This window comes from Anopheles nili, chromosome 3 (genome assembly GCF_943737925.1).
Source record: "Anopheles nili chromosome 3, idAnoNiliSN_F5_01, whole genome shotgun sequence".
Classification (NCBI taxonomy): Eukaryota; Metazoa; Arthropoda; class Insecta; order Diptera; family Culicidae; genus Anopheles; species Anopheles nili.
In genome coordinates, this window is record NC_071292.1 from 53,525,053 (window position 1) to 53,537,588 (window position 12,536).

General features: G+C 44.9%; 2 protein-coding genes across 2 annotated transcripts; one reads left to right on the top strand and one right to left on the bottom strand.

The window, feature by feature from the left end:
• Nucleotides 1-184: 184 nt before the first annotated feature.
• On the top strand, nt 185-1,444 carry LOC128725612 (adenosine 3'-phospho 5'-phosphosulfate transporter 2). Its single transcript, XM_053819369.1, has 2 exons — nt 185-1,140; nt 1,212-1,444. The coding sequence occupies exons 1-2, from the start codon at nt 185-187 to the stop codon at nt 1,378-1,380; spliced, it is 1,125 nt and encodes a 374-aa protein (XP_053675344.1). The 3' UTR covers nt 1,381-1,444.
• Nucleotides 1,445-6,074: 4,630 nt separating this feature from the next.
• Nucleotides 6,075-8,643, bottom strand: LOC128723662 (tyrosine-protein kinase Src64B). Its single transcript, XM_053817423.1, has 4 exons — nt 8,421-8,643; nt 7,397-7,610; nt 7,070-7,323; nt 6,075-6,997 (listed from the first exon to the last, which is right to left on the bottom strand). The coding sequence occupies exons 1-4, from the start codon at nt 8,641-8,643 to the stop codon at nt 6,075-6,077; spliced, it is 1,614 nt and encodes a 537-aa protein (XP_053673398.1).
• Between the last annotated feature and the right edge of the window lie 3,893 nt (nt 8,644-12,536).

A 12,536-nucleotide genomic window follows, 5' to 3' on the forward strand; every position in this document is an offset into this window, starting at 1 on the left:
TCTGTTTACTAGTCTTTAAATTAGAGCCTCCACGCGTTAGCACTAGTTGTTAAGATTATTTAAGTGTTTCGTGTAACTTGAAAGCCCGAAGATATTTGTATAAAACTCACCCATAATGCTAGAGCGTCTATCGTAGTTGTTTGGGGCTGGTATTCACCTAAAAGGCTATCCGCACGGCGGTACAATGACCGGTGATAAGAGTGAGGTGATCTACATCGGTGACAAGGACATCAACCGCAACCGAAATGTGCGTGATGAGTCGCCGGAACGGCAAATTAAGATCCTGTTTTTCGATCTCACTCACTATAACCGCACAACCCAGTTCCTGTTGTGTTGCGCCGGTGTATTCGTCCTGTACCTGGTGTATGGATATATGCAGGAGCTGATCTTCACGCTAGATGGGTTCCGACCGTACGGATGGTACCTCACACTCATTCAATTCGCCTACTACACCGTCTTTGGGTACATTGAGCGCTCCATGGAAAAGACCACCGTCCCACGTTGCATTCCGATGCGAACGTACGTGTTACTGGCGTTCCTCACGCTCGGCACGATGGGACTTTCCAACTCGAGCGTTGGTTACCTCAACTACCCCACGCAGGTCATATTCAAGTGCTGCAAATTGATTCCGGTGCTGATCGGCAGCGTGCTCATTCAGGGCAAAAAACACGGACCAATGGACTTTTTCGCCGCTTTCGCCATGTGCCTGGGATTGATCCTGTTCACGCTGGCCGACTCGAAGGTACAGCCCGATTTCGACACCTTCGGGGTATTTCTCATTTCGATGGCGCTCTTATGCGATGCCGCGATCGGGAACGTGCAGGAAAAGGCTATGCGTGAGCATCGGGCTCCAAACAACGAGGTCGTCATATATTCCTATGGTATCGGGTTCGTGTACCTGGCCATGATAATGCTGCTGTCGGGACACCTGGTCAAAGGCGTTGTCTTCTGCGCTAACCATCCGATGGAAACGTACGGATACGCGTTCTTGTTCAGCTTAACCGGTTACCTAGGCATACAGATCGTTCTGACGCTGGTGAGAACATGTGGTGCTCCGTTGGCGGCCACTGTCACAACGGCTCGTAAGGCGGTCACGATAGCTCTATCATTCGTATTCTTCAGCAAACCATTCACGATGCAGTGAGTCTTCCACCTTGAAGAGGACCTTGAGCTTAAGGATAAAAACGTTATTTATCCTTTTTCTTCTTCAGATACCTGTGGTCGGGATTGATAGTCGTATTCGGCATATATTTGAATGTGTACAGCAAACGCAGCAAGCTTACCTTCGCCGATCTGGGTCGGATGGTCAACACCCTCTACCGACAGATATCATCATTGCCGACGAAAGGCGGAACCAAAAAATCGCTGCTGGAAGTGTGATTTTGCTTCGATACGAGGCATATAAATAAGTAAGGACATATTCTAGAACTAGAGCTTGGAACTAGAGAAAATATATACCCGGTAGGTTTAACATAACATACTAACGAATAATACTTAATATATTTTCTCTCCGCTCGATGACACGAGTTCCGTTCGGATATGTATTTAGAAGTAATCTCCGAAGAGAATGTAGAATGTATTTTTTAAAGGATTTTCATTTCAATTTCCATTTTCTGCCACCATTATCGCATTCCTTCACCACATGATGAGGTGAGTTATTTATGTGATTCCTCGCAAATGGCAAAACAACCCGATTGCGTCGCAGCAATTCGTTCCCCATTTTGTGCAATGGCTGGTGTTCCGCATTTTTCATTTGCTGCTCCTTGCATCCTATTTGTAGTTCAATCGAGTACACAACTTAGCTCAATGGGAGCTCGTGAAAGCAAGCATCTTTTACCCATACCAAATGCCCTCGCGTTTATCGATTTTCGTCTTTAGCATATCGCCACAACAAACCACTAAAACACTAAATTTGGATTCCTTCTTCTTGATGTACGGTCGTACCCACTGACATGTTCGTTTGGGATGAATTTATGCAAGATTTTTCGATGCACGTCTTGTTCCAGAGGATAGTTCTGTTCTGTTTGATCAGAGCGCGACTCTTCACCAGCCAATTTCCTCACAGGATGAGTGCTGTATCGCTAATACCACTACTAATAATGTCTGTTCTGATCTTACACTCAGTTTCACCGTCCAAAGCCTTTACATACCCAAAGGAGTAACTATCTGGTTTTCCACTGCCTGTTTGCGCTATCACTAGAATGCTTTTAAAACCAAGGATTCTGCAAGGATGCTGTTGCACGAAGAAATAACGTTAACGAGTGATACACGGCTAAAGGAATCTGTCACGTGGAGTTAGCGGTGCAAGCTTCCTTTCCAGATTTTGCGTTTGCGGTGCTATGCGTTTTGTTTATTCTTCTTTTCACTGTTAACCTTATTGCATATAGATGCTTATGCGTGGATACACTTGCGTTAGTAAATCGTTTCTCTATCTTTTTATCTCAACTGTTGCATCCTTTCCGGGTTTGTTTGTATAAAATGCTCCTGCACACAGCGGTTGCTTAATAGTGTATTTTCTTTAGTAAAAAATCCTTCTCTGTTCGCTCATTGATCGCGGCATTCGCTTCGTTTCTTCTACTATTTGTTATATGCTACAGTTTGCGTACGCCGCTATTTCATTTCATTAAATTTTGCTTATTGAGTTTGGTTTCAATTATTCGATAACTAAATGTTGTTTCTGCCTTCGTGTCGTTTAAAAAGGAACCCTTCCTAATGCGTACGTATTAGCGTTCCGTTTCGTTTAGCTTAATGGTATGCTTTTGTTCGTTTATATGCAGTTTTTTTATTTTATTTTTTGTGTGAAAACGAGTAAAAGTAGTGAAAGGTGTGGTAAGGTAATGGTTTATTTTAATCATTTAACTTCACTTCTCGCATCGTGTAAAGATAGCGCCTTGTTAGTGCTAGATTGGCTGGTTTATTGATTGGAAACGTTTCATTGTGAAATACCATTGTGTTACCATTGCTGCTGATCGCTGGCCATCGTTACCGTCCTTGGTCGGAATAGTTTGAATAGTCGGAATAGTAGAGTGCACTAAAGATTTCCATATTTCCTGTTTAAAGATAGTTTCTTATGTTCATAAACTATATAACAAGACCGCAGCAATCTGCACAAAGACTACGCAATGGGACGTTGTGGTAACATCCGTTTGTTTCTTCCGATTTTGAATGTAATGCGAAGCTGCACGACCACGACGGCTGGCGGCTGCTGATGATAGGGTGTTCCAGATGAAAGGGAAAATGCAGTAAACCCGATCTAAAAATTCAATACACGCCCTGTCCCAAAACGAAGGGTTGTTAACCACACACACTCACATGTATGATAGGAGGTATATCTGAAATTCTCCATGAATAAGTCATTATTCTGCTTTATCATCTGTGTTGTCGATCAGGGTGCATATTTCTTTTAAATTTCTCACTCCCACTCGTCACGGGTTTTCCGGGATCAACAAATCCTTCATGGAAAAGGCTTCTGACGGTGTCGTTTATAAATATAAAATTGATGCGTGTGTTTCGGTTCAGTGTTTCCTGTTGATGTGTTGTGAGTTGTGTTGTGCCTCATTATTTCCATTACAGCATTCCCGTCAGCGATCCTCGTTCCACACCGTAACCATTGCGATAAAATAGCATGGATGCTCCTTTTAGTTCACGTTTTTATTCTATCCTTCTTTTCGTTTTCCATTACTTATGTTCGAATATATCTAATTTAATTTAGAGTTTACTTTATGCCTTATTTACGCGTACCATGTAATGTCTCTATTCGTATATGGTTTGTTCTGTGTATCTGTTGCATGCAGTGTGTATCTGTTTGTATTTTATTCTGTCTAGAGGAAAAGTCCTTCACCCAGCGCGATTCTAATCTTTCTTGTCCTACGGTACAGGATTTTTTCCTTGGTAAAATGGCATCGATAGGATACCGCTCGAAAAAACATGTCTTCTCGCGTGTACGAGCGACACGCATCTCACTAATGACGACAAACATGAATAAATGGGTGATCGAAACCTGTCGAAATGCACATGATTATTATTGTAATCGGTTGTGTTGCTCGCTTGTTTATCATCCACGATCAAGGAGAAACTGGTAGCGTTGTGAATGCTTACGGCAATGTTGCAATGTTCCGATAGCTTTCTATGATACAGATGAATATAAATCACAAAACGTACTGATACAAACAACTGAAGAAGCATGAACATAAATGAATGAATAACATTATAAAGAATTAAGAGAATACATATCTATGGCAGTTTGAAGACACATTTGATTGAAGGATTTCATTGCTACTTTCGCCATTTACTACACTGGATCACATAAGATTGTATAATATTTAAAAAAAGAAACGATATTCTATTGTTTGCTGACTCGCAGTGGGCAATAGAGGCATCACAAGTAGAGACTAGAGGTTGCCTTCGATCGTTTCAGCATTCTTCCATCGGTTGTATATCGCGTTGTAAAAAGGAAGTGATATTTTTCTTTGTGCATTTCAAAAATTTCGATTATGTTCTTTTTGTAAATCAATCCTAAACAACGGAGAAATACAGTAATGCGTCCTCAAATGCAAGTTCATTGGAAACTACGTACACACGAAACACACACACTGGCGAACACCGTTTGATGATTATCCGTTTTGTTCTAAGTATATCTTTTTTGATGACGTTTTATCGCTGCAACTATTTCCTTGGCTTTTTGTGGGATGTTTTTTTGTTCTGGTAGTTTTTTTTTCATTTCTTCCTAATGGTTTTTTACACATGTCCTCGAAGATGTCACAATTACACATAGAAGTTAGAAAAAGAATGGAGTACTGGAGGGAAGTGGGAACAGAGACAAAAACCTATCGTATCATACACAAATACCTACTACCCCAAAACTAGTCGCTCCTGCTAGCGGCTACCATACGCGCTTGTTACTGATTTCGTTTAAAATAAATCTCAAAACCTACGATTACACAAGTTTAGAATTAGAAGAATAACATTTGAACTTTGGTTTTTTTTCTTCCTCCTTCTTTTTTTCTGATTTTTATCCCGATCGATTGCAGTCTGCCATTGCATTCATTTTCTTCAACCACGCCATATTTTTTAAACGATATTTCATTGGACGGGCAGAGATAGCAACAGGAATTAGTGGGGTGCAGAGTGCGTGTGTGCATCAGTTTGACGCCAAACGATATCATAAGGATATTCTCATAGCTGACTGCTTCATAGCTGACACTCTTTATAGCTAAATTCTCCCCATGTTCTGCCACGCCTTTTTTGCCAGCCTTCTCCAATCGATTTAGCCGTGAGGGAAAAAAGTTCCCGAGTTCCATTAACCACTACATTTCTTAAGCATAAGTCCATTTTTAAAACTAATAACGTTCATGACAAGCTTGTACCACATTTCTACATCCATGTATTCGTAGCAGCGCACGCACGTTCTAGTAGCTCTAGCTCCAGTACCAGCCAAGGATGAATAAATTAAAACGAATCTGTTCCAAAACAGCAAAGAAATAGCGAAACCAACATAACTCTGCTAGCGACTATTTCTAGCTAAGGGATTGACCCTAAACCTTAAAAAAGTAAAGAATAAACCTTAAAAATGTACCAAAATCGATACGAAGTGGATACGTATATGATGTGGATAATGTAGTGGATAATGTTTAGCACAAGCATACGGTGCTATGAGTTTGGCGTTAGAATTCGATGCCAATGGTTGACTTTCATAGCGCTACGAATTATTGGCAACTGGAGGAACGATACATCAGCTACTTTTCACTACAGTTTATAGTCAATTTCTAACACTAGATAAAGAAAAACTGGAAACAACCAACGCATGGAAATCTTTTCCATTTGGGAATTATGAAAAGTCTCTAGCGTACGGAGCGTTGAGCATGCATCTAAATAGATGATTTGTGGCATAGTCCACAACTGCATGAGAAACTGCTATTTTTGCTTCCGAACAGAGAAAACAGAAACAAACGTTTGTCTCGAGCTGGTGCGTGCGTGCTGTCGTGGAGCGAATAGAAACGGGTACGCGATGTTTGAATTTTCGGTATGCGTGAGGCGCTTCCTATGAACTTAATCTATTTCTCCATTTACGATGTTTAATCCTGTACCTCTCGATATGGTACTTCGGAGGTGATGGTAAAGTTCTGGAAATAGTGATTCAGAAACTCGAAAGTCGGTCGCTTATCCGGTATCGCATCCCAGCACTTCAACATCAAGCTGTAGATGTCGTCCGGCAGGTGATGGGCGGTAGGTTTGGGCATGCGGTAGCCACGCTCGATCTGTTCGATCACTTCACGGCTGTGCATGCCCGGGTACGGCACCTGACCGTAGGTAAACAACTCCATCAGCAGAATACCATAAGACCAGACGTCCGATTTGATCGAGAACTTGCCGTACACGATCGCTTCCGGTGCAGTCCACTTGACCGGGAACCGAGAGCCCTGTTTTGGACAGTACTCGTCGTCCGCTATCACGCGCGCTAGGCCGAAATCACAGATCTTCGCCACGTTGTTCTCGCCGATAAGCACGTTCCGCGCGGCAAGATCACGATGGATCAGCTGTTTCAGCTCAAGGTACTCCATGCCGGACGCCACCTGGGCCGCGATGTAGATCAGATCCTCGAACTGCAGGAACTGTCCATCGCCAGTACGTAGGAAATCGAGCAGGCTACCCTTCGACATGTACTCCTGCACGATGTAGATCGGTTCCTCCTTCGAGCACACCGCGTATAGGGCCACCAGCCGGCTGTGACGGAACTTCTTCATTATTGCGGCCTCCTGCAAGAATGCCTGCGTAGACATAGTTCCTTCGCGCAGCGTCTTCACCGCAACCTCGATGTTGTTTCGCCACTTGCCGTAGTACACTTCGCCAAAGTTACCGTGGCCGAGTTTGCGAATGAGCTGGATTTCGTTGCGATTGATTTCCCACTTGTCACGCAGTTCGGGTCCAAGGTCCCACACTTGCGGCTGTGGCTTGGGACACGGGCTAGACAGCACATGGCACAATCCGAGAGCGTTCTCTGCAAGTGTTCCCGAAAGACATGTTAGAATACAAGGCTGCGCATGATCGAGAGGGTTGCTCGTATACTCACTTGAGTACGCCATCACCAACGCTGGCAGCGATGGGAACGTCTGATTCGTTGCTATGTAATAACCTCCATTATCCAGCGGTTTGATCTTGTAATGCTTCACGTGATAACCGCGACTTTCCTCCCAGTCCTTAACCGAGAGTGAAAACCCGTTCGGATTGTGCTCGGACGGTCGTACCAGGAAGGTGCCTCGCGGATTCTCGTTCGCGAGCAAGAGCTTGTCGGCTTCCTTTCGCGAGACATTCTCAAAGAACCAACTATAAGAGGATAAATTGCATTTAGTGCGCATATTGCTTTGAGCATATGGCAAGTGTAAAACAATTCACTTACTCTTCGCTGTTAACACTACGATCTTCAGCAACAAAGTTCCACGGGATCAGCCCCTCCTGGCGAGTCTTTAGATGTACTACGCGCCACCAGTCCGACTCCGTATCGTCCAGGACCTCCATGCGGTCACCCTTGACAAAGCTGACATCGGTTTCTTCGCGGGCATTGTAATTGTACAAAGCGACAACTATCCTTCGGGTGTTATGACCAGGCAGGACTGTAGCGAAAGCCAGAAACACATCAGTGATCGAGGGTCAGTAAACGGGGGAAATCAAAAAAAGGAAAGCGACTTATGATTTGATGAGTTGATTAGATTTATTTTGCTAGAACCAGCTCAATCAAGCAGTTTCATTCTTCCGGACTACATTCCGAGAACCTATTCGAACGTGCAGTAGTGATAATACTTTTATAACAAACAATATGCACCGAACCATACAGACAACCAGCTTCCCATCTAGTTGACCCTTGGGCGTGTGCGGTAACATGACGTATCAGAAGGAACGAGATAAGCAACCGGCATATGTTCATCCCCAACCGTTAGCCTTCGCGGTTGGGTCTTCAGCCGCAGTTTGCGTAATCAACATCATCCACAAAGGAAACCGCTGGAATGGAGAGCAAGCCGCTGCTGTCGGACTGCTTGCTTGATGTATAGCTTTCTTTTCCATCATGACAAGATGTATAGACAGTGCCCCTTCGGTAAGCGATAGATAAGCACACCGTTCGACTAAATGCACAACCGGCACGCAATTCAGCGTCCAGCCGTCATTAACGCTCTAGAAATTTCACCTCAAAACTGCACACAAAAGGAATGGCTTTAATGTTGCCTGCGAACGTGCGCGAAGAATGGTTTACGGTTTCTTGAGCAAAAATTTACGACCGTGCAAAGCGGCACTCAAAAATAGGCAAGTTCATTGAGGAATTGCTATCGCCGTGAGACGCGAGATTTTTCCTTAGATTAAATTACACCGGCTATGCTGCTTAATTCAACGCCCTAGAAAAATAGAACCATTTTGGGGTGCAAACTTACGTGGCGTCGTTCGTGGCCGGATGATGTCTACACCGCCTTTGGGGTGCTTTATAAGCTGGCCCCGGTTCGGATCCGGAGTGTAGCGCGAATCGATCGAGCCGCCATTGTTGTGCTTCGGTCCGGACAGGTTCGAGTTGAAGCTGTTGTCGCCCTTTTTGTAGCCGCCGGGATACGTAAGCGCTAGTTCTTGATCCTGTCGCTTGCTGCAGCATTTGTTGCCCATCGTTGTGCACGGATCAGCAAGGCAAACCCAATAATACTAGAACAGACACGACGACGCGCAGCAGCGCACACCACACGCGCTTTTGTGTCGGTTTGATTTTGTTGCGTACGTATCACTCAGATCCTGGCCCTATACGCAAATGCTCGCGTTACCTTCGTCTGCTCCCACGTGTGCTTTATCAGCTATCGACGCCTCTGAGAGTTGCTTGATTTCACGAACGCTTGTGGGAACGAAACCTTCGAGAACCCGGAATAGACGCGGATACCGACGAAAAGGCTGGCGAACAGGATGACGACGGCGGTGACAGTGGGCTGGCCGAAAATGACGATGACAACAAATGTGGACGAGCGATGATCGTTGAATAAATCCTCATTTGTGGTAGGAAGTTAATCAACCTTTCCCCGAGCGCTAAGCTTATTGCCGTTGGACGCAAACTTTGCTTACTACCAACAGTGCAGCTATTGTCCCTGTTTTCGTTGAGCGTCTAACCGATGTACTGCGCTGTACGTCGACACGAGACCTTTTCTCGAATGGTTTGCAACTAATAGCCGTTACATGGTTCAGTTCGCTGCAATTACTCCTTGACGTGAAGCGCCGGTAGACAACCGGTATCCTTTTACTGCGCGTAGTGTAGCAATCGTGTTTTGGTAACTTTTTTCATTAGCTTCTCTTGGCAGTCTGATCAGCAGGAGAATGTTTTGCTCTGCTGTGAGAATGCGTACCCTGCATGCAATAAGAAATTGAACGTCCTCGCTGGATGGTTGTCCTCGGGTCGGGTCACTTTTATGTTGCCTTTTCTTTCACGTCCTGCAATCTTCGTCAATTGCAGCCGCTAGACTGCAACTTTGCGAACGGAATTCCTAGGGAAACTTTGTGCTACAAGTATGCAAATCGACGGACGACAAATTGTCTTGGCTCCTAGGCACCCGGGTTGTTACTGTTGTGGCTCGTTGCTCATGCACGGTCAGTGCAATCATAATGTAAGGAAAGTTTCCCAATTCAGAACAGATGTTACCGGCGTGGTGGCAATTTAAGGTGACGAAGATGCCCTATAATTTGCACAAAAGAAAAGGAACAAGAAAATTAAAATTAATACCGGTTCACCAAACACTGACTCCAGACCCCAATTCATACAATTTAGCAAAAATACACACAAACATCGACGAAATATTCGGAGCAACATATAAATAATTTTCACAGTGCAAATTGGCGCATATTAAAAAATCGTTTACTCTATATGGAGCTGACGGCAAAAGCTGGTTCCACCAGTGACACTCAAGCAAGCTCGGGGAGAGCAAAAAAAACAACCGTAGCCGTCTGCTGCTGCCGCCAAAACGCCCCCTTAAAAATGAAGTCACGTCTGGACTGGCAGCAGTAAACGAGGGTTTCAAGCCAGCCACAGCAAATCCTCCCCACAGCCAAGGCCGATGGCGTGGACTCACGGCAGTAGCGGTTGCCATACCATGTGTACATGATGCGTGTACATTGTGGTGCGAGCGATGGGCGAAGATATCACACCGCGAACTGGTAGTTCTTGTATTGCGCTTCTTCACGCAACCTACGGTGGGATGTTCGCCACCAGTGGCACCAACCGTCCGACTGGTTGGCAGTGAAGTAAAACCCGCAAAGATGCGAAATAACGCGCCCACAATGGAACATCGGTGAGGCCGCACAGCGCTAAAACGGTACGATTTGATGCCGATGGACGCAGGAAGCGAGAATCGTATGGCATATTTTAAAGAATCACATCGTCGGAACCCCACCACGAGAGCCAGAGCATTCCTGCCACAAAACCCAAACAAACGGGCGAATTAAATGCTTTTGCGCTTTTAGTCCGTTAACCAGGAAGATATAAAAGTACATTCCGTTGTCTGGTTATCGATGGGAATGTTCACACCATTTCGGAGGTATTTTGTTCTACTGTTTCGCGAGCATTGCCGTGAGGGAGAAAGAACTTGATTTAATTTAAAATCAAGAGCAAATGCTGCAAAATGTTATGTGTTTGGAGAAACGAAAACGTCCCCGAACGCTTGCTAGTGCGTACCCAAGCCAACAAATGTCCTTTAGCTTGCTTTACGCTTGAAGCTAATGCCCCCAACTACGCCGTTTCCCTTGGGGAAAACGGCAGAAGCAGCGGCGCAAAAGGATGGCGGAGAATGGAAAACCAAGCCCTAGCGCCGCCCCGGGACGAGTGTGTTTACCTTCAATGTGCAAGCCATATGGTTCTAATGGTCCCAAACGAGAGGGTTTCCCCGATTGCAGTATGCACATATCTTCGGCTGCATTTGTGTCAGTCGATCCGCATCCACAGCCGCTGCGGGGTTCGGCATCTGCGTGTACATCGTTCAGCAAACGGATTCGTACGACGTCAAGCAGCCAAGACAAACGGCAAGACCAACCAACACGGAGTCGGCGTGTGTTTCCTTACCGTTCGAGGGGAAATACACCAAGCCTCTCATATGCATTTTAATTATTGATAAAGCTAAGGAAAAATTCCCTCTAATTTCTAAGGGCTACCCACCGAGCCAGGCTATGCAAGCTTGAACCAGCGCACCCGAGGGGAGATGTAGAAGATTGTGGTTTTCTTTTTTTAATGAGACCGAACGGAATCGGTTCAGACATCCCCCACACACATACAGCAGCGGTTGAGTGTACGCGGAAATGAGAAAAATAATTTAAATGTTTTTCTCCCGGCAGGAAAGGGAAATAAACTTAATTTTCCTAAACAGTAATGTTGGCCTTCAGCTATCTGAAATTATTTTCCACGCACCCTTAGTCGCCTTGGAGCTGTCCTTGAACAGGGTTTTAATGACCGCAGCTCCCCGCGAATGGTGCCCCAATTACCGGAGTCCTTAGGCTACTGTTCGCGGTGCTCCAGCCTCAAGTAGGGCTCCCCAATGGCAAGCAAACGGGCACCTTACGTTCCCCATTCCAAGACAGCACCAGTAGTGAAATCTATGAAATGACACGCTCCATTACTCGCCGTAATTGAATGAGCGAAATTTGAAGTGCTGCAGCAATATCACCCCCACCCTGGAACGAGTTGTTCTCGTCTCGCGCATTTCTCTTTCAAATTTGACTTCCGGCACGATGACGAGGAGCTAGTTCGGACGTCCTGTCATATAGCCTGGCGCTGCGCAAGAATATGTATATATTTCATATTCGAGCGCTTAACTTCATTATTAAATTACACTTTCGCGCTCGAGGACGTTGAGTTCGCGAAGATGAAGTTGTTCGTAGAAAGTACACGAAAGATGCGAAAGCTACTAAATTAGAGCCACGATACGATTGCCCTCCGCTGTGAGTGGACGCGTCGCGGGGAACATTACTTCCGATGACACAGCCGCTAGCTCGGCATTTTTGTGGTTTTTTTTTTCATTCCCAACCATTCAAAAACGCACTAATCATGAAGGAATCATCCAAAATAGCAAGCGCTACTAATGGGACTCATCAAGTTTTATTGAGGCCACTCACACCCTGCCAAGCGGAGTGGAACGTAGGAAGATTGTCCAATAAAACATTTTCCAACTTTTTTTTCGCAAACCGGCAACATTTGGGGGAAAGAATTTTCATTAAAAAAAAGTCAAACCAAAAAGTTCTCGCTTCAACTGCGCGTAGAAAAAAAAGGTGCAATGCTAGCGATTCTACGATCGATTGATTCATCACGCGGAGTGAAGCGCTGAAACATTGTAAATCCATTTAGCGCAATATTTACTGCATTCCGATAAACAACGGGCGTTTCTTTTCTCGCTCATTAGCATTACAGAGGCGTATTCCAAAGCGGACCTTTGGTGGAAAGCCTTTAGGCGTTCGATATTTTTCCAATCAAAAAAGTTTCATTAAAATGCAGTATCAACAGCATCTTCCGCGATCAGAAAAGTCATGCTCTCGAC